The sequence below is a fragment of the Ylistrum balloti genome, unplaced genomic scaffold (assembly GCF_031769215.1).
Source record: "Ylistrum balloti isolate Yb309-2 unplaced genomic scaffold, AGI_CSIRO_Ybal_v1 Utg369772, whole genome shotgun sequence".
Taxonomy (NCBI): Eukaryota; Metazoa; Mollusca; class Bivalvia; order Pectinida; family Pectinidae; genus Ylistrum; species Ylistrum balloti.
In genome coordinates this window covers 3416808-3439936 of record NW_026781965.1, presented here as the reverse complement: position 1 = coordinate 3439936, position 23129 = coordinate 3416808, and the positions used below count along the sequence as shown (strand labels likewise).

Below are 23129 nucleotides of genomic sequence, written 5' to 3'. Positions count from 1 at the left end.
TTTTACAATGCCATCAGCACACACGAAATAAGCTCACTCTGTGAGAGTCTGGAGTGAAAGTAAGTGAGCTGTGCATGTGTGGTTATTCACTGTCACCTGTCACCTGTCTGCGACCTGTCACTCCGTACCTGGCCGGCACAGCCTCCACGTCACCCTTCCCCTGGTAAGTACCACACAACATTCGGTTTTATATTCAGTGTTATTTTACCTCTTTTGTGCCTTATAACAGAAATAACACATTATGTCTGCTATATTACAGGCTCCAAGTCACTGTATTCATTCTTGAATTAAAGTGAGAAGAACACACCTGGTTTTTGTTGTTTTCATTGTGACAACAAGTGCTACAATTAGATACAGTCACAACTGTGTCAAGGTCGCACTTCACTTGTCATTTGTTACAGTAAATATATAAGATCAAGGTTATAAATGTACTGATTGTAACATATGTCCCCCAAACACCCCTGTATTTATATTTAATGTACATATTATCTAATTAAAATTGATACAAATCATGATAAACAAGAGATCCCAGAGGGATCTTGGCGCCCACCATTTGAGGATCTGTTTTCAGGTCTTGAAGATTTGTTTAATTTTTTTTGTTTGTTACAGGTGTTGTAAATGTTCATGAACTGGTCTTCATTGAATGTACTCAATGATGGCACAAGATATTTTTATTAAGCACCTATTAGCAAATATCATTTGAAAAAGATCCCAAAGTATTATTAGACAGCAGTCAGTTACAGGTGGATAATGGACAATATGCTTGTGCTGTATTACTGTCGACATCCAAGATGGCTGCCTGTCAGCCATCTTGATTTCGGATGTCCAAAAAGGTATAATGCACAACTAGGGACCAAGGGGAACCTGCATATGAAATTTGAGAAAGATCCATCCAGTACTTTCCAAGAAAAAGCGGTAACAAACTTTTACATCCAAAATCCAAGATGGCCACCTGTTGGCCATCTTGAATTTGAATCAGTCCAAAAAAGGTACAATGCACAACTAGGGACTAAGGGGAAACTGCATATGAAATTTGAGAAAGATCCATCCAGTACTTTCCAAGAAAAAGCGGTAACAAACTTTTACATCCAAAATCCAAGATGGCCACCTGTTGGCCATCTTGAATTTGAATCAGTCCAAAAAAGGTACAATGCACAACTAGGGACTAAGGGGAAACTGCATATGAAATTTGAGAAAGATCCATCCAGTACTTTCCAAGAAATAGCAGTAACAAACTTTTATATCCAAAATCCAAGATGGCTGCCTGTCGGTCATCTTGAATTCGAAACAGTCCAAAAAAGGTACAATGCACAACTAGGGACCAAGGGGAAACTGCATATGAAATTTGAGAAAGATCCATCCAGTACTTTCTCAGAAATAGCGGTAACAAACTTTTACTTCCAAAATCCAAGATGGCCACCTGTCGGCCATCTTCAATTCGAATCATTCAAAATGTACAATGCAAAACTAGGGACCAAAGGGAACCTGCATATGAAATTTGAGAAAGATCCATCCAGTACTTTTCCAGAAATAGCGGTAACAAGAATTGTTTACGGACGGATGACGGACGGAAGCCTAGCCGCCTAGACGGACGGACGGACGATGGACCACGGACGCAGGGCGATTTGAATAACCCACCATCTATTAGATGGTGGGCTAAAAATCTAACAATACTTGAATTTCACTGTATCAGTTGTCCCTGTAAGACAGCCATTTTATCCAGTTGTTAACTCTAGTTGTTGTATCAGACTTTGTTTGGGGGATATAATTATTAACTAAAAGCTTTACAACCACACATTTTGGTAGATTTAATAATGCTTACATCCTGTTGGCAACACTCTTGAGTAGGGTCGATCTGCAATAAAGTAAATAAAAATATGTGACTGTTGTTGTTCAAATCTTTACTTACTTACAAATTGTTACATAAAAAGTTGATAATACCGACTCTATAGTTACATGAAATCAATACACTAATATATCACAGACATAAACCATCACACTTTCAGTAGTAATATTACCTATATATATATAGGATACTTACGACGGAATGCTTGTTGTCGGCCACGTTGTCTACCAGTAACAACTCCTCCCCGTTTCAGCTTCAACACCCTTTATAAATTAGATTATAACCAAAGACTTCAATCTTAGTATCTATATATACCGATGTCTGTGGTATGTATTTATATATACTGATGTCTGTGGTATGTATCTATATATACTGATTTCTGTGGTATGTATCTATAAATACTGATGTCTGTGGTATGTATCTATATATACTGATGTCTGTGGTATGTATCTATATATACTGATTTCTGTGGTATGTATCTATAAATACTGATGTCTGTGGTATGTATCTATATACCAGTATACTGATGTCTGTGGTATGTATCTATATATACTGATGTCTGTGGTATGTATCTATATATACTGATGTCTGTGGTACGTATCTATAAATACTGATGTCTGTGGTATGTATCTATATATACAGATATCTGTGGTATGTATCTATGAATACTGATGTCTGTGGTATGTATCTATATATACCGATGTCTGTGGTATGTATCTATATATACCGATGTCTGTGGTATGTATCTATATATACTGATGTCTGTGGTATGTATTTATATATACTGATGTCTGTGGTATGTATCTATATATACTGATTTCTGTGGTATGTATCTATAAATACTGATGTCTGTGGTATGTATCTATATATACTGATGTCTGTGGTATGTATTTATATATACTGATGTCTGTGATATGTATCTATATATACTGATTTCTGTGGTATGTATCTATAAATTCTGATGTCTGTGGTATGTATCTATATACCGGTATACTGATGTCTGTGGTATGTATCTATAAATACTGATGTCTGTGGTATGTATCTATATATACAGATATCTGTGGTATGTATCTATAAATACTGATGTCTGTGGTATGTATCTATATATACTGATGTCTGTGGTATGTATCTTTAAATACTGATGTCTGTGGTATGTATCTATATATACCGATGTATGTATCTATATATACCGATGTCTCTGGTATGTATCTATATATACCGATGTCTGTGGTATGTATCTATATATATTGATATCTGTGGTATGTATCTATATATACCGATGTCTGTGGTATGTATCTATATATACTGATGTCTGTGGTATGTATCTATATATACTGATGTCTGTGGTATGTATCTATATATACCGATGTCTGTGGTATGTATCTATATATACCGATGTCTTTGTTATGTATCTATATATACCGATGTCTGTGGTATGTATCTATATATACCGATGTCTTTGTTAGGTAACATTGTCTTGTATCATTATATGGTTACATTGTAGTGATTAAATGCCAGGTCCAGTTGTTTTAAGTATTATTTATTTTCGATAAACTAAGTATACATTCTCCCTAGATGTCAATTTCATTTACTTGCTTTTCTCTTGTTTTTGTCTCAACAGAACATTCAACACATAAAACCAAAATGCTGATTCACTTACTCAGAAACATTGGGTAAAAATACAGGGTCTTTGCTCCAGGAATTACTCCCCTTGTCAAACCGAAATGCTTTCCAATAGTTATCTTCCTTGTCCTTCCTTGTTGAGCAAACACAAAAAATGTCTCCATTTTGTATACTGGGACGATTGCTGTCTTCTTCCCAAACAAAATTTGCCCTGTAATACATAATGAATCCAACATCAGATCAAACAAGGAATGTGACTACTCCTATCACTCAACAAAGACTGACTTAATTGACAGCTTCAAGTCATTTTTTTGGATCCATCTCCTATTCAAGCTGTACGTGTACATTTGAGTACTTCTGCCTTGAAACTAAACTCTTCCATTTATACATTTTTGTATCTACATCATTTTCATATATTTGCAATCAAATTTTGTAACAATTAGAATTACATGTAATTCTCTAATGTGTCGTCAGGACCTATAAACAAACACAAATTAAGCTCCAAGTATAACTAAACAAAATTTTTTTATTGTGGCACAATTAATTAACCAAGACCAATTAAATAAAAAATTGTATGTGAAAAATTCAGAGTCTTAAATGTGTTGGAATGATCAAACATTGATATAGATATATTTCAGGTTTGGCCATGACAGCATAAAACTTTAAGCATTAAAAAGCTTAACACAGAGCTCAACAGAAATCTTTAACATCTAGCTCAATAGATTAACGAAGTTTGATTAACAGTAAAAAGTAGGCAAAAATCAGAACCTAAAATGTTTGTGTTGGGATGATCATAAAGCTCAATGCCGAGCCAAACATAAATCTTTATCAGGGCCCAAGTTTATTCCATGTTTTATTATGATAACTGATGTAGCTCAATTCCACTTGAATTTAATTGAAAAATTTGGTGTTAATTCTGTTTCTGCCACTGTCCCGTAGCCACACCATTGCTCTGCAACTCTGTTGCACACAAAACAAAAATCTATCAGTGATTCAGAAGAAAATATCCCTGGATTAGAAACAGCAGCCAAAGTATGACATTCAGGCCTGGCCAGGTTAAGAATATCTTACCTGCAGCCAAAGTATGACATTCAGGCCTGGCCAGGTTAAGAATATCTTACCTGCAGCCAAAGTATGACATTCAGGCCTGGCCAGGTTAAGAATATCTTACCTGCAGCCAAAGTATGACATTCAGGCCTGGCCAGGTTGAGAATATCTTACCTGCAACCAAATTATGACATTTAGGCCTGGCCAGGTTGAGAATATCTTACCTGCAGCCAAAGTATGACATTCAGGCCTAGCGAGGTTAAGAATATCTTACCTGCAGCCAAAGTCTGACATTCAGGCCTGGCCAGGTTAAGAATATCTTACCTGATGATAAGTTCAGAAATGGATCAAATTAACAAGAGGCCCAAGGAGCATGAATCTCTCACCTGGTTGATTTAGTTATTCAGCAATCTAATAAAGAATTTCAAATATAACAAACAATTTCTGATATAATTTTCCTTATGGGCCCTGCCCTTGTGGTCAAACAGAGGTCAGATTCACTCTTCACAAATATTGCTTCTGACCGAACTTGGATAATATCCATGTATGGAAGAAGGGCTTTTAAGAACTTACATTTCCCCAATAGGTCCCACCCTTCCTGCCCTAGGGGGCCAGGATGCTTTGTTTACACAAAATTTAGTCTCCTTCACCCAAGTATACTTCACACCAAATTTAAGCAATATCCATTTATTCTTCTAGGAGGAGTAAGATGTCAAAAACTTACAAAATTTCCTCTTTTGAACCCTGTCCCTAAGAACTTTGTTCCACTTCACCAAAGAATACTTCTGACCAAATATGGTTGATATCTAATCATTCCTCATGGAGAAGTAGGATTTTAAGGAACTTGCTCTATTTCCCATAATGGGCCCATCCCTCCCACTACAGGGGGCCAAGACCTACCATTTACACAAAATTGATTTCCCTTCACCCAACAATGCCTCAAACTAAATTTCAGCAAAATCCAGTCATTTCTACAGAAGGAGCAGAATTTTAAAATTTACCCATTTTGAGCCCCACCCTGCAGGCCTCTGGCGGCCTAGACCCATCATTTATATAAAACTTGTTGGTCTTTCCCTAAAGATGCTTCTGACCAAATTTGGTCAAAGTTGTTTATGACTAGTAACAATTTGTATGAAAAAATTGAAAGACAGACAGATGGATGGATGGCAGGACAGATGGACGGACGGACGGACGGACGGATGCCTGATGCCATGGTATGCCTTGAGCTCATTTGGCCCTTGAGGCCAGGCGAGCTAAGAATGCACATTTACATTCACACATATACACATGACTGAGAAATAACATACCTGATAAAGAAACAATCGGTGCTACCATGCTTCTCTGTCCATTTGAGTACTTTGTTATATCCTGGAGATGAGAAGAGATTGACATGTCCTTCATCCTAGTTAGTGCCTTATGCAAGATTTACATGTAAACTTTCAAAGCAACCATTATATGTAATCATATTGTAGTATGACAAACAAGAAGCTCATGGGCCCGTATAACACATCTTATTCAATGCTATTCACAATGGTATTATCTGAAACAAGTGACCAACCACATTGAAAATTTACAAAACTAATACACTGTAGAAGGAAATGCTATAATTTGAGAGTCCAATGAAGCCAATTAAAGAAAAAATATCATGATTCATCTTGGCTTTAGCAACCATAAGGAAAACACAATGATTTTTCAAAACACATTTCATCACCATGACCTTGAAAGTGGATCAACGTTTATCATTTCAACAATCTTGTTAGCCATTCACTCTAGTATTGGCATGCCAAGCTATCATAACAAAAGACATTATGCAACCTAGTTAACTATTGTGTCCTTGAAAATAACCAAGGTCATTCATTTGAACAACAACTTATAAATCTTCACCCAACATGCTAACCCAATACTCTTGACTTCAGTATTACTCAGTGTTACTATGTTTGACACCTTCAACTCAACTGACCTTGACAGTGAGTGAAGATAGTTGATTAAGACAAACTCAATACTATAGCAAACAAAGTAATATTCTCTTCTAATATTCTTCTTGGATCAAATGCAATTGCCTTCACATTGACTTGCTTGTGTAAACTTCTTTTATTTCATAATAGTTACAAAACAAGTTAGATCAACTGATATTAGTTATGCTCGCTGGAAGAGTTTGAGGAGTCTTACTGTTAGAAGAAATTGGAGTACCTGGGCAAACACACATGATGGTGCTGATCAATGGATAAAAAGTGAGACAATTAACATTGTATCATCTGACTCACCTTCTGGGTCCTTCTGTAGTTTGACCTCCACCATATTTGCATGCTTGGGATCTGCCTGGGCCTGTAGAATGTGTGTGGCCTCCTCAAAAGTGCGGTACATCAAGTCTGTGTGGAGGGCCTGGACATCACTAATGAATACTCCTACCTGAACAAAAAATGTACATCATATTACATGAAGAATGTCTCCCTACAGCAGGGGAAGGTTATATACACATCATAATCATTATTCATATAAGGAGTTTCTCCTTGATACAACTGGGAGACAAGGTCAAATCCCCAATGTTATGTTACAATCAGGAATTTTTCCTTACAGCAAATGAAAAGTAAGGTCATAATTTCTCCTTAAATAAAGTATGTGCATACATAGTGACAGCAATCTGTGTCTATCCTGTAGGGGTATTTGAAGACATAGTGATACCAATCTGTTTCTATCCTGTAGGGGTATTTGAAGACATAGTGATACCAATCTGTTTCTATCCTGTAGAGGTATTTGAAGACATAGTGATACCAATCTGTGTCTATCCTGTAGGGGTATTTGAAGACATAGTGACACCAATCTGTTTCTATCCTGTAGGGGTATTTGAAGACATAGTGATACCAATCTGTTTCTATCCTGTAGAGGTATTTGAAGACATAGTGATACCAATCTGTGTCTATCCTGTAGGGGTATTTTAAGACATAGTGATACCAATCTGTGTCTATCCTGTAGGGGTATTTGAAGACATAGTGATACCAATCTGTGTCTATCCTGTAAAGGAAATTTCACAAATAACTTATCCATCCTATAAGTATCAACTTAACTACTGAAACCTTTAATCTGTGAAACAAGTGTTTTCAGAACTACACACAGGGTTGTATCTCTTCCTAATGAGGGTGGTTCTAGAAACACACTATATTTTTTGTCCTACCAATAAAATCACATCCAGACATACCGACAGTATCTTATCTCCTTCTTCAATAGGACCAGACTTTTTCTTGGTGCTTCTTCTGACATAGATTCCACTCAGGTTGCCGCCTATGATGTCAAATTTGTCCTTCAGTAAGGGAGTGGCTACTTTGATGGTGTATGTGTTTGGAGTCTTTGTGGCCCTGTAATGTGTACAGACAGAATAATATAGCTGGAGATGTAGCAAACAAGATGGTATTTAAATAGAATAAAAAATCAATACTGTCATAAAACTGACATTTTGAACACAAATATATATGATCATAAACACATGTCCTTGTAAAAGAAGTTTATATCAATATGGTCAAAAGATAGTGTTTATTACTGTCACTGTTCTGATATATGGGGACTAACGGCAATTTAAACTGATAAGGACTGTTTTATCATTTCTACTATTTCATACGTAGTTAGGAAACACTATGAAGTTCAGTTCAGACTGATGAGGACAGTGCTAGTTTGGAGTTATAAGGACTGTGTTACAGGTCAGACTTATGAATAGTTCAGACTGATGAGGACTGTGAGGACTGTAGTACAGTTCAGACTGATGAGGACTGTAGTACAGTTTAGACTGATGAGGACTGTAGTACAGTTCAGACTGATGAGGACTGTAGTACAGGTCAAACTGTAGTACAGTTCAGACTGATGAGGACTGTTGTACAGTTCAGACTGATGAGGACTGTAGTACAGTTCAGACTGATGAGGACTGTTGTACAGTTCAGACTGATGAGGACTGTTGTACAGTTCAGACTGATGAGGACTGTAGTACAGTTCAGACTGATGAGGACTGTAGTACAGGTCAGACTGATGAGGACTATAGTACAGTTCAGACTGATGAGGACTGTAGTACAGTTCAGACTGATGAAGACTAATGTACAGTTCAGACTGATGAGGACTGTAGTACAGTTCAGACTGATGAGGACTGTTGTACAGTTCAGACTGATGAGGACTGTAGTACAATTCAGACTGATGAGGACTGTAGTACAGGTCAGACTGATGAGGACTGAAGTACAGGTCAGACTGATGAGGACAGTACTTTACTTTTGAATTATGACAACTGTACTACAATTATGACTTTTGATGGCTATAATACAATTATGACTTTAGGTGGCTATATAACAATTATGACTTTTGATGGCTGTATTACAATTATGACTTTTGATGGCTGTATTACAATTATGCCATCTGATGGGTGTATAACAATTTAGACTTTTGATGGCTGTATTACAATTATGACTTTAGGTGGCTATATAACAATTATGACTTTTGATGGCTGTATTACAATTATGACTTTTGATAGCTGTATTACAATTATGACTTTTGATATCTGTATTACAATTATGACTTTTGGTGGCTGTATAACAATTACGACTTTTGATGGGTTTTTTACAATTATGACTTTTGATGGCTGTATTACAATTATGACTTTTGACAGCCATATTACAATTATGACATTTGATGGCTGTATAACAATTATGACTTTTGGTGGCTATATTACAATTATGACTTTTGATGGCTGTATTACAATTATGACTTTTGATGGCTGTATTACAATTATGACTTTTGATGGCTGTATTACTATTAGGACTTTTGATAGCTGTATAACAATTATGACTTTTGATGGCTGTATTACAATTATGACATTTGATGGCTGTATTACAATTATATCATTTGATAGCTGTATAACAATTATGACTTTTGATGACTGTATTACAATTATGACTTTTGGTGGCTGTATTACAATTATGACATTTGATGGCTGTATTACAATTACAACTTTTGGTGGCTGTATAACAATTATGACTTTTGATGGCTGTATTACAATTATGACATTTGATGGCCGTATTACTATTAGGACTTTTGATGGCTGTATTACAATTATATCATTTGATGGCTGTATAACAATTATGACTTTTTATGGCTGTATTACAATTATGACTTTTGGTGGCTGTATTACAATTGTGACATTTGATGGCTGTATTACAATTACAACTTTTGGTGGCTGTATAACAATTATGACTTTTGATGGCTGTATAACAATTATGACTTTTGGTGGCTGTATTACTATTAGGACTTTTGATGGCTGTGTTACAATTAGGACTTTTGATGGCTATAATACAATTATGACTTTTGATGGCTATATTACAATTATGACATTTGATGGCTGTATAACAATTATGACTTTTGATGGCTGTATTACAATTATAACATTTGATGGCTGTATTACAATTATGACTTTAGGTGGCTATATAACAATTATGACTTTTGATGGCTGTATTACAATTATGACTTTTGATAGCTGTATTACAATTATGACTTTTGATATCTGTATTACAATTATGACTTTTGGTGACTGTATTACAATTACAACTTTTGGTGGCTGTATAACAATTATGACTTTTGATGGCTGTATTACAATTATGACTTTTGATGGCTGTATTACAATTATGACATTTGATGGCTGTATTACTATTAGGACTTTTGATGGCTGTATAACAATTACGACTTTTGATGGGTTTTTTTTACAATTATGACTTTTGATGGCTGTATTACAATTATGACTTTTGATAGCCATATTACAATTATGACATTTGATGGCTGTATAACAATTATGACTTTTGGTGGCTATATTACAATTATGACTTTTGATGGCTGTATTACAATTATGACATTTGATGGCTGTATTACAATTATATTATTTGATGGCTGTATAACAATTATGACTTTTGATGACTGTATTACAATTATGACTTTTGGTGGCTGTATTACAATTATGACATTTGATGGCTGTATTACAATTACAACTTTTGGTGGCTGTATAACAATTATGACTTTTGATGGCTGTATTACAATTATGACATTTGATGGCCGTATTACTATTAGGACTTTTGATGGCTGTATTACAATTATATCATTTGATGGCTGTATAACAATTATGACTTTTTATGGCTGTATTACAATTATGACTTTTGGTGGCTGTATTACAATTGTGACATTTGATGGTTGTATTACAATTACAACTTTTGGTGGCTGTATAACAATTATGACTTTTGGTGGCTGTATTACTATTAGGATTTTTGATGGCTGTGTTACAATTAGGACTTTTGATGGCTGTATTACAATTATGACATTTGATGGCTGTATTACAATTAGGACTTTTGGTGGCTGTATTACAATTATGACATTTGATGGCTGTATTACAATTAGGACTTTTGGTGGCTGTATTACAATTATGACTTTTGATGGCTGTATTACTATTAGGACTTTTGATGGCTGTATTACAATTAGGACTTTTGATGGCTGTATTACAATTATGACTTTTGATGGCTGTATTACAATTATAACATTTGATGGCTGTATTACAATTATGACTTTTGGTGGCTGTATTACAATTGTGACATTTGATGGCTGTATTACAATTACAACTTTTGATGGCTGTATAACAATTATTTTGGTGGCTGTATTACAATTATATGACATTTGATGGCTGTATTACAATTATGACTTTTGATGGCTGTATTACAATTATGACTTTTGGTGGCTGTATTACAATTAGGACATTTGATGGCTGTATTACAATTAGGACTTTTGATGGCTGTATTACAATTATGACATTTGATGGCTGTATTACAATTAGGACTTTTTATGGCTGTATTACAATTATGACTTTTGATGGCTGTATTACAATTATGACTTTTGATGGCTGTATTACAATTAAGACTTTTGATGGCTGTGTTACAATTAGGACTTTTGATGGCTGTATTACAATTATGACTTTTGGTGGCTGTATTACAATTATGACTTTTGATGGCTGTATTACTATTAGGACTTTTGATGGCTGTATTACAATTATGACTTTTGATGGCTATATTACAATTATGACTTTTGATGGTTGTATAACAATTATGACTTTTGATGGCTGTATTACAATGATGACATTTGATGGGTTTTTTTTACAATTATGACTTTTGATGGGTTTTTTTTACAATTATGACTTTTGATGGCTGTATTACAATTATGACTTTTGATGGCTGTATTACAATTAAGACTTTTGATGGCTGTATTACAATTATGACTTTTGATAGCTGTATTACAATTATGACTTTTGATGGCTGTATTACAATTATGACATTTGATGGCTGTATTACAATTAGGACTTTTGGTGGCTGTATTACAATTGTGATATTTGATGGCTGTATTACAATTACAACTTTTGATGGCTGTATAACAATTATGACTTTTGGTGGCTGTATTACAATTAGGACTTTTGATGGCTGTATTACAATTATGACTTTTGATGGCTGTATTACTATTAGGACTTTTGATGGCTGTATTACAATTAGGACTTTTGATGGCTGTATTACAATTATGACTTTTGATGGCTGTATTACAATTATGACTTTTGATGGCTGTATTACAATTAGGACTTTTGATGGCTGTATTACAATTATGACTTTTGATGGCTGTATTACAATTATGACTTTTGATGGTTGTATTACAATTAGGACTTTTGATGGCTGTATAACAATTACGACTTTTGATGGCTGTATTACAATGATGACATTTGATGGCTGTATTACTATTAGGACTTTTGATGGCTGTATTACAATTATGACTTTTGATGGGTTTTGACTTTTGATGGCTGTATTACTATTAGGACTTTTGATGGCTGTATAACAATTATGACTTTTGATGGGTTTTTTTTACAATTATGACTTTTGGTGGCTGTATTACAATTATATCATTTGATGGCTGTATAACAATTATGACTTTTGATGGCTGTATTACAATTATGACTTTTGATGGCTGTATTACAATTATGACTTTTGATGGCTGTGTTACAATTAGGACTTTTGACTTTTGATGGCTGTATTACAATTAGGACTTTTGATGGCTGTATTACAATTATGACTTTTGATATGTATTACATTATTTTGATGTACAATTATGACTTTTGATGGCTGTATTACAATTACTTTTGATAGCTGTATTACAATTTTTTGATAGCTGTATTACAATTATGACTTTAGGTGTCTTTTATAACAATTATGACTTTTGATGGCTGTATTACAATTATGACTTTTGATAGCTGTATTACAATTAGGACTTTTGATAGCTGTATTACAATTATGACTTTAGGTGTCTATATAACAATTATGACTTTTGATGGCTGTATTACAATTATGACTTTTGATAGCTGTATTACAATTAGGACTTTTGATAGCTGTATTACAATTAGGACTTTTGATAGCTGTATTACAATTATGACTTTAGGTGTCTATATAACAATTATGACTTTTGATGGCTGTATTACAATTATGACTTTTTATAGCTGTATTACAATTATGACTTTTGATGGCTGTATTACAATTACAACTTTTGGTGGCTGTATTACAATTAGGACTTTTGATAGCTGTATAACAAATATGACTTTTGATGGCTGTATTACAATTATGACTTTTGATAGCTGTATTACAATTAGGACTTTTGATAGCTGTATTACAATTAGGACTTTAGGTGTCTATATAACAATTATGACTTTTGATAGCTGTACTACAATTATGACTTTTGATAGCTGTATTACAATTATGACTTTTTATAGCTGTATTACAATTATGACAATTGACAACTGTATTTCAGTTCAAACTTATAAGAATTGTAGTAGTTTAGACTGACATAAAAATTTATACTTCAAAATTCAAACTTACGAGGAGAGTATGTATGAAGGAAGTATATCCTCTAGCACAAGGCTTGGGCCATTGGCTTCTGAGGTATGTAGAGATTCATCTGACTTGAATGACCTATCTTCCCCAGAGATCTCGTCCATCATATTCATGGTAACATACTGCCCACCCTTCAGTCTGCCTCGCCGTTGCACTCTCCCTTGTTGTAATTTATCATCTTCCTTACTAGCTTCTGAAAAAGACAAAACCAAAAAACAATAAAGTCTTCATGTTTACCATCAATCAAGGAATACAACAATTTATAACATTACCGTATATACTCGCCTATAAGTCGATTCGCCTATAAGCCGGAGGTACGTTTTTGGGTTAAAATTTTGGAATTGAACATTGACCCTGCCTATAAGACGGTATCAAAAAATGCTCTGGCAAAAAATTGAGTGAAAATCTCTGGAAGTAAAGTTAAATGATCGTGAATAAAATTTGGTGGAAATCTATCGTAAGTATTTTTATTTCAGAAATGAGATCATGTACTGATACGTGTTGGTCATGATCATGGAGATGGAGAGTGCCAAGTCAGTTAAAATTTAATGTTAAAAGATCATTTCTGCTCTCAATATTTATAAAGACATAACGGTATTTCAATAAAATGTCATTACATTTTTTCAAGTTCTCGTGTGTTTATAAACATGGAAGATTATACAGTTCGATCGTCAGTCCTTTGATCAAACGCACAGATCAATCACAATTCATTTCCACGCCCTACCTGCATACGTGTCCAACCAGGAACTTAAGGAAGTTCTGGTAGGCGTGTAATGTTGAAAACGGACCAATCAGGACAATGCTTTACTGTACTTGCATATTTTACTATATACGTGATTTTACATGATTCTCGGTCCTAAAGCATGACTTACCTTTGGAAAATTATGGTGTGATTTTTTGCTCACGGTCAATGACTCGCCTATAAGCCGGACCCCTCCTCGGAGGTCATAAATTTACTCCAGAAAATCTGGCTTATAGGCGAGTATATACGGTCTCTCTATATGTATTAACTGATTTCAAAATGTGCACGACTCAAAGATTCTTCCATTCTGTGACAACCATCACTTGAAGTAAATAATAACCATAGTTACAATTTCTGAAGACATTCTAATTAAATTGACATCACAGTGATATGACTTGCTTTCTATTTTTCACAAAATCTGCATAAACAGATGGTGTACTGATCCTTTGGGCAAAATGTGGTCAGAATTTGCCAAGATATAAAAAAAAATTAATGAAATGAAAATAAAAATCACATTTATTATCATTATCTTTCATGCAATAACTTAAGATGGTAAATGTGATCACATATATGATCTGAGGCTACAGTGCACAACGTACCAAAACTTATATAAAACATCTTTGATATTTGAATCACCGTCTTTCATACAACAATAAAGGGCCTTCGGCATCCATTGGCCAAAGAAATTATCAAAACACCTGAATTAACACTACCATTTCCTTGTTTTAGTAGATCACTTGGTATTTGTTTTATGTTCTATGTATGTAACGTAACTTGTCCATACTATCATTATTACATCACTGATATTATATCTATTTCAGTAATACACATCTAGTAAGTAATATTGACGGTATGGTCCAATATTGACCATATATTTGCACAATCATGATTTATTGAACAACAGCCATATCAAATTCTTAAGGAGACTGAAAAATAGCAACACTTTGTCTGTGTCCTTTCCTTAACACCCCCATCAATTTTCAACTCAATGGTACTATTTTAAAGCACGTTTTCAAGATGACATGCATGGTGGCCATATTGGATGTCACATCAACCCCAAAACTGACAACACTTGGTCAAAATATTTCAGGATTATTTCAGGCAGGTTTTAACTGAATCTCACTGGTTGAACTTTTGAAGAAGATTTTAAATGTGAAAAATTGATGCATGTCGAATGACAATAAAGGAAACATGATGACTTTAGGACATCTTGACCTTTCTGGTGACCTAAAAATGGGCTCAATCATTGTCCTGCATTGAGTTGTACAATGTAAAGATCTATCTATGTATAAACCTAAGCTGGTAGATCCTTGTGGGATTTTCACTCCCATCAATGTGATTTGATGTGTAAATTTGAAAGGACATGTCTATTTGGTTTCCTGTACATGAAGACCACCTATTAACAAGGACTACGTTATTGTACAGAGAAAGCAAATCACCTTTTAACTAGTTAACAAATCTAAAAATCAAATTTGTGACACTTTTTGTTTCTCTGAGCTGAGAGACGGAGCTGAGAAACCAATCATTGTGTGCCGATATGGTTGTGTCCTTGGGCAAGACACTGTACCCTGTAATTGCTCAGGATGTCATGCATCTTATGCAATGAGGCAGCCATCAGCTACTTTATGAGACCCTTCCTCAAAACAACACTGGCTGTTCATGGAAGGATAAACCCAATATCTTCAGATTACAAAATTAAGAAAATACCTTTAGAAACCAAGGCAAATCTACCCAGAAGGTTTGAGAAAGATCCATTGAGAACTTTTCATGAGTGATGACAATTTTTTTTTTTTAAATCATAGATGGCTATTTTGTTTTATTAACATCACAAAATTGAAATGGCATCATTAAAGGAACCAATGGGAAGCATCGTATGAAATCTGAGAAAGATATGTTACATTATTTTCAAGAATTAGCAAAAGCAAGTATACTAGAAAGACAGAGCAGCCTAGATGTAAGGCAATCTGAACAGAAAGTCATTTGTTGAAGATGTACTTAAAATACCTTCATCTGTCAGTCATTCAGATAAATACCTCCAAGGCGTGCTGCCAACAAAATTGCCACAGTTGTGTTTAGTTCATTGTTCTGGTCGATTTCTAGATCACTGCGCTCACTTTGTTGACGAACTGTCCCAGGATGAACATGGAGGGAACATTCTTGTTTATAAATGGCAGTTCTTTTGTTTGCTATAAAAGTACAAGTCCTTTACTACTTAAATCAAATACAAACATAACCTTCATATATGATTTCTATTATAAAACTAGAATTATCATATCTCGCATGTCTCCACTTTTCTATATCATCAGGATTAAACAAGAACTACATGTAATTACATGTCACATGTGTTCTCACTTTTCTATATCATCAGGATTAAACAAGAACTACATGTAATTACATGTCACATGTGTTCTCACTTTTCTATATCATCAGGATTAAACAAGAACTACATGTAATTACATGTCACATGTGTTCTCACTTTTCTATATCATCAGGATTAAACAAGAACTACATGTAATTACATGTCACATGTGTTCTCACTTTTCTATATCATCAGGATTAAACATGAACTACATGTAATTACATGTCACATTTGTTCTCACTTTTCTATATCATCAGGATTAAACAAGAACTACATATAATTACATGTCACATGTGTTCTCACTTTTCTGTATCATTAGAATTAAACATGAACTACATGTAATTACATGTCACATTTGTTCTCACTTTTCTATATCATCAGAATTTATAAAATATATTGTATTCATTAGATATAAATATATTCTTCCAATAGCTATAATCCAACTTCTGAAGATTTTAAAGATTTACCTCCCAAAATCTTGATTAATTTTGAAATACTTGAGTGCTATATCACACTTCTGGACTGAAATGTTGGGATGAATGACTGTAGGCTTATTGAAAAAAGTGGCCATATACTGTTATTCTCATTATTAACAAAGTACTATAAAATAAATACATCATTGTAGGTAAAATTATTAACCAAACATATGTGTTCAAATAGCCATGCATTGAGAGAAATATATTCTAAGTTTGGTTATGAAAGCTTGGAATGAAATATCAACAAAAAACAAACAAAAAACTGAAACATAATAACTGTCTCTGTGGTATATACACCTACCTGATAACTGTCTCTGTAGTATATACATCTACCTGATAACTGTCTCTGTGGTATATACACCTACCTGATAACTGTCTCTGTGGTATATACACCTACCTGATAACTGTCTCTGTGGTATATACACCTACCTGATGACTGTCTCTGTGGTATATACACCTACCTGATAACTGTCTCAGTGGTATATACACCTACCTGATGACTGTCTCTGTGGTATATACACCTACCTGATAACTGTCTCTGTGGTATATACACCTACCTGATAACTGTCTCTGTGGTATATACATCTACCTGATAACTGTCTCTGTGGTATATACACCTACCTGATAACTGTCTCTGTGGTATATACACCTACCTGATAACTGTCTCTGTGGTATATACATCTATCTGGTAACTGTCTCTGTGGTATATACACCTACCTGATAACTGTCTCTGTGGTATATACATCTACCTGATAACTGTCTCTGTAGTATATACACCTACCTGATAACTGTCTCTGTGGTATATACACCTACCTGATAACTGTCTCTGTGGTATATACATCTATCTGGTAACTGTCTCTGTGGTATATACATCTACCTGATGACTGTCTCTGTGGTATATACACCTACCTGATAACTGTCTCTGTAGTATATACATCTACCTGATAACTGTCTCTGTGGTATATACACCTACCTGATGCCTGTCTCTGTGGTATATACACCTACCTGATAACTGTCTCTGTGGTATATACATCTACTTGATAACTGTCTCTGTGGTATATACACCTACCTGATAACTGTCTCTGTGGTATATACACCTACCTGATGACTGTCTCTGTGGTATATACACCTACCTGATGACTGTCTCTGTGGTATATACACCTACCTGATAACTGTCTCTGTGGTATATACATCTACCTGATAACTGTCTCTGTGGTATATACACCTACCTGATGACTGTCTCTGTAGTATATACATCTACCTGATGACTGTCTCTGTGGTATATACACCTACCTGATGACTGTCTCTGTGGTATATACATCTACCTGATGACTGTCTCTGTGGTATATACACCTACCTGATAACTGTCTCTGTGGTATATACACCTACCTGATGACTGTCTCTGTGGTATATACACCTACCTGATAACTGTCTCTGTGGTATATACATCTACCTGATAACTGTCTCTGTGGTATATACACCTACCTGATGACTGTCTCTGTGGTATATACATCTACCTGATGACTGTCTCTGTGGTATATACACCTACCTGATGACTGTCTCTGTGGTATATACATCTACCTGATGACTGTCTCTGTGGTATATACACCTACCTGATAACTGTCTCTGTGGTATATACACCTACCTGATGACTGTCTCTGTGGTATATACACCTACCTGATAACTGTCTCTGTAGTATATACATCTACCTGATGACTGTCTCTGTGGTATATACACCTACCTGATGACTGTCTCTGTGGTATATACACCTACCTGATGACTGTCTCTGTGGTATATACACCTACATGATAACTGTCTCTGTGGTATATACACCTACCTGATAACTGTCTCTGTGGTATATACACCTACCTGATAACTGTCTCTGTGGTATATACACCTACCTGATAACTGTCTCTGTGGTATATACACCTACCTGATAACTGTCTCTGTGGTATATACACCTACCTGATGACTGTCTCTGTGGTATATACACCTACCTGATGACTGTCTCTGTGGTATATACACCTACCTGATGACTGTCTCTGTGGTATATACACCTACCTTGTCCAGTTCTCCGTTGTAAGACTCCAGTGTCTTCATCAGAGGGGTCCTGGATTATAAAAGTAACAATGCAGCCATATAAAGCATGACACATTAGTGTTGTATATTATGTCTGAAATAGTTTAACATCATTCTACTTCAACTCCTAAAATTGGAAACAAAAACTTGGACTGCTACTATACTGTACATAAAGCCAGTCTGATTTTGTTGATAAACAACTTAGTATCTCTTTGTTACCCTCATCCTTTTGCTTCTTATTTCATATATATATATCCAACGACAGCACAACCATGAACTCCAAGTAAATAATAGAGGTATATAAATACCTTTTATTCTGTTTGATATTTTGTATGAAAAATTGTAAATGAAATAAAAAGTAAAGATAAATATTGTTAGACAGGTGTTAGTATTTTTGCAGAATTTATGCCGCTAATGAATGATAGATTGAATGATAATGACTTTTTTAAATCAAGCCTCCTTTATTTAAAATTTAAAGTTTTCAGTACGCGTTTTTTTACTTTTGGACTTGGACCCTTTGTCAATAGAACATGTAAAGTGATACAGAGCCTAGGAACATATGAATATAGACATAATCTATGAAATGACATTAACGGCAAGTGTGGTATATGACCAAACTGTTAGAGCATGGAACATGTCCTATCGTAGCAGTTCAGCAGTACACACTGGCAAGCATTGTCACACATCATTGCACTTTCGGGATGAGCTGACATGAACCGTTTTACTAGTGGACAGTCAACTCGTCATCTAACAATCGCAACACTTGTATACAACAGAAAGTCCATCTTAAAGTCACATTTTGTCACAAATACCATTATTATATTTTGCTGCAAATTTTAGCCCCATCTCCCAGTAAATAGATGAAAAGAAAGGAGACCTATTTGCAAGCATTTCCCCCAGTTTGCATTAGTGTCAGTCCATTGGAATAATTGTCGTACCGATCATATGATCATACCCATGACTTCAACAAGTAATGTATCACTATTTGCATTAAGTTTGCAATGTTATGAAACAAAAGTCAGAAAACAGAAAAGATATTCAAGTTCATTTCCCTTTAGACTGATGCACATGGAGAATTAGGAGAGATTAAAAATGCATGTTTCAGACATGATTATCATAATATGGTTCATCCATATAATGCCTTACCAAGTTTTTAAAACATCTATTTTTCTGATTAGTCCCTTAGTCCCAAACTCAAAAAGGCATAACAAGGGGACAAAGGGTACCCACTTATATGAAATTTGCGAATGTTCCATTCTAAACTATCAAGAATAGCAAAAACATACAATACCTGTTAAAATTCAAGATGGCCATCTGTTGGCAATTTTGCCTTTATGATTAGTCCCAAAATTAATCATGCACAATCATTTCACAACTAAAATTCAATATGGCTACCTGTTAACCATTATCATTGGTCGCTAAGTCCCAAAACTGAACTTTCAAAACCAGAAATGAAGCAGAACAAGCAAATTAAATTTAAGATTTGTGGTGTTTTTCAAAAACAAGCAGTAACAAGAATTGTTAAAGAAATGATGAACAGCAAATAGACAAAAGCCAACTAGCAAGGAAAGGAGGGGGCATGCGTTAATTGTAAGCAAACCTCCTCTTACTCCTGGAAGATACACAAAAGTGGGTCCACTATCATCCTGGCACACAGAGTATTACTTTATTGATAGACTTCTTCTTGGAAAAACATCCTACATATTGGTAATCCTTACCTGAATGGGATGTAAAGAGTCATCAGAACTGTCCTGGGTCTCCTATCATATCATAAATGTGAAAACAAATACTTAAATGACCAAGAAAATCACATACACACCAAAGGTAGAGAGATTTAAGATTTCTAGCTAAAGTACAGAAAGAAATATTTAAGTATTAAAGATTAAATAACATATGCATTACATGGTATAGAAATATAACAGTGTTCTGGGGTAGAGAAATATAACAGTGTTCTGGGGTATAGAAATATAACAGTGTTCTGGGGTATAGAAATATAACACTGGGGTATAGAAATAAAACACTGGGGTATAGAAATATAACAGTGTTCTGGGGTAGAGAAATATAACAGTGTTCTGGGGTATAGAAATATAACAGTGTTCTGGGGTATAGAAATATAACACTGGGGCATAGAAATATAACGGTGTTCTGGGCTATAGAAATATAACACTGGGGTATAGAAATATAACAGTGTGGGGGTATAGAAATATAACAGTGTATAGAAATATAACACTGGGGTATAGAAATATAACACTGGGGTATAGAAATATAACACTGGGGTATAGAAATATAACAGTGTCTGGGGTATAGAAATATAACAGTGTTCTGGGGTATAGAAATATAACAGTGTTCTGGGGTATAGAAATATAACACTGGGGTATAGAAATATAACACTGGGGTATAGAAATATAACAGTGTTCTGGGCTATAGAAATATAACACTGGGGTATAGAAATATAACACTGGGGTAGAGAAATATAACACTGGGGTATAGAAATATAACAGTGTTCTGGGCTATAGAAATATAACACTGGGGTATAGAAATATAACACTGGGGTATAGAAATATAACACTGGGGTATAGAAATATAACAGTATAGAAATATAACTGGGGTATAGAAATATAACACTGGGGTATAGAAATATAACACTGGGGTATAGAAATATAACACTGGGGTATAGAAATATAACACTGGTGTATAGAAATATAACACTGGGGTATAGAAATATAACAGTGTTCTGGGGTATAGAAATATAACACTGGGGTATAGAAATATAACACTGGGGTATAGAAATATAACAGTGTTCTGGGCTATAGAAATATAACACTGGGGTATAGAAATATAACACTGGGGTATAGAAATATAACAGTGTCTGGGCTATAGAAATATAACACTGGGGTATAGAAATATAACACTGGGGTATAGAAATATAACACTGGGGTATAGAAATATAACAGTGCTCTGGGCTATAGAAATATAACACTTGGGTATAGAAATATAACAGTGTTCTGGGGTATAGAAATATAACACTGGGGTATAGAAATAAAACACTGGGGTATAGAAATATAACACTGGGGCATAGAAATATAACAGTGTTCTGGGCTATAGAAATATAACACTGGGGTATAGAAATATAACACTGGGGTATAGAAATATAACAGTGTCTGGGGTATAGAAATATAACACTGGGGTATAGAAATATAACACTGGGGTATAGAAATATAACACTGGGGTATAGAAATATAACACTGGGGTATAGAAATATAACACTGGGGTATAGAAATATAACACTGGGGTATAGAAATATAACACTGGGGTATAGAAATATAACACTGGGGTACAGAAATATAACACTGGGGTACAGAAATAAAACACTGGGGTATAGAAATATAACACTGGGGTATAGAAATATAACACTGGGGTATAGAAATAAAACACTGGGGTATAGAAATAAAACACTGGGGCATAGAAATATAACAGTGGGGTATAGAAATATAACACTGGGGTATAGAAATATAACACTGGGGTATAGAAATAAAACAGTATAGAAATATAACACTGTGGTATAGAAATATAACACTGGGGTATAGAAATATAACAGTGTTCTGGGGTATAGAAATATAACAGTTTTCTGGGGTATAGAAATATAACACTGGGGTATAGAAATATAACACTGGGGTATAGAAATATAACACTGGGGTACAGAAATAAAACACTGGGGTATAACAGTGTTCTGGGCTATAGAAATATAACACTGGGGTATAGAAATATAACACTGGGGTATAGAAATATAACAGTGTTCTGGGGTATAGAAATATAACACTGGGGTATAGAAATATAACACTGGGGTATAGAAATATAACACTGGGGTATAGAAATATAACAGTGTTCTGGGGTATAGAAATATAACACTGGGGTATAGAAATATAACACTGGGGTATAGAAATAAAACACTGGGGTATAGAAATATAACACTGGGGTATAGAAATATAACACTGGGGTATAGAAATAAAACACTGGGGTATAGAAA

The 23129-nt window shown here is 34.6% G+C and overlaps 1 protein-coding gene across 2 annotated transcripts in view; it reads right to left on the bottom strand.

Annotated features, from left to right (window-relative positions):
- The window catches only part of LOC132543914 (caspase recruitment domain-containing protein 11-like), a 45365-nt gene that overhangs the window by 1951 nt on the left and 20285 nt on the right, over positions 1–23129 (bottom strand). For both annotated transcript variants that reach the window (XM_060207465.1, XM_060207466.1), the window contains exons 11-19: positions 19085–19133; positions 16222–16374; positions 13432–13639; positions 7713–7869; positions 6781–6925; positions 5824–5884; positions 3507–3680; positions 2042–2109; positions 1823–1855 (exon numbers count right to left, since the gene is read on the bottom strand). In XM_060207465.1, coding sequence (XP_060063448.1) covers positions 1823–1855; positions 2042–2109; positions 3507–3680; positions 5824–5884; positions 6781–6925; positions 7713–7869; positions 13432–13639; positions 16222–16374; positions 19085–19133 — 1048 coding nt within the window. The remainder of the gene's footprint in view (positions 1–1822; positions 1856–2041; positions 2110–3506; positions 3681–5823; positions 5885–6780; positions 6926–7712; positions 7870–13431; positions 13640–16221; positions 16375–19084; positions 19134–23129) is intronic.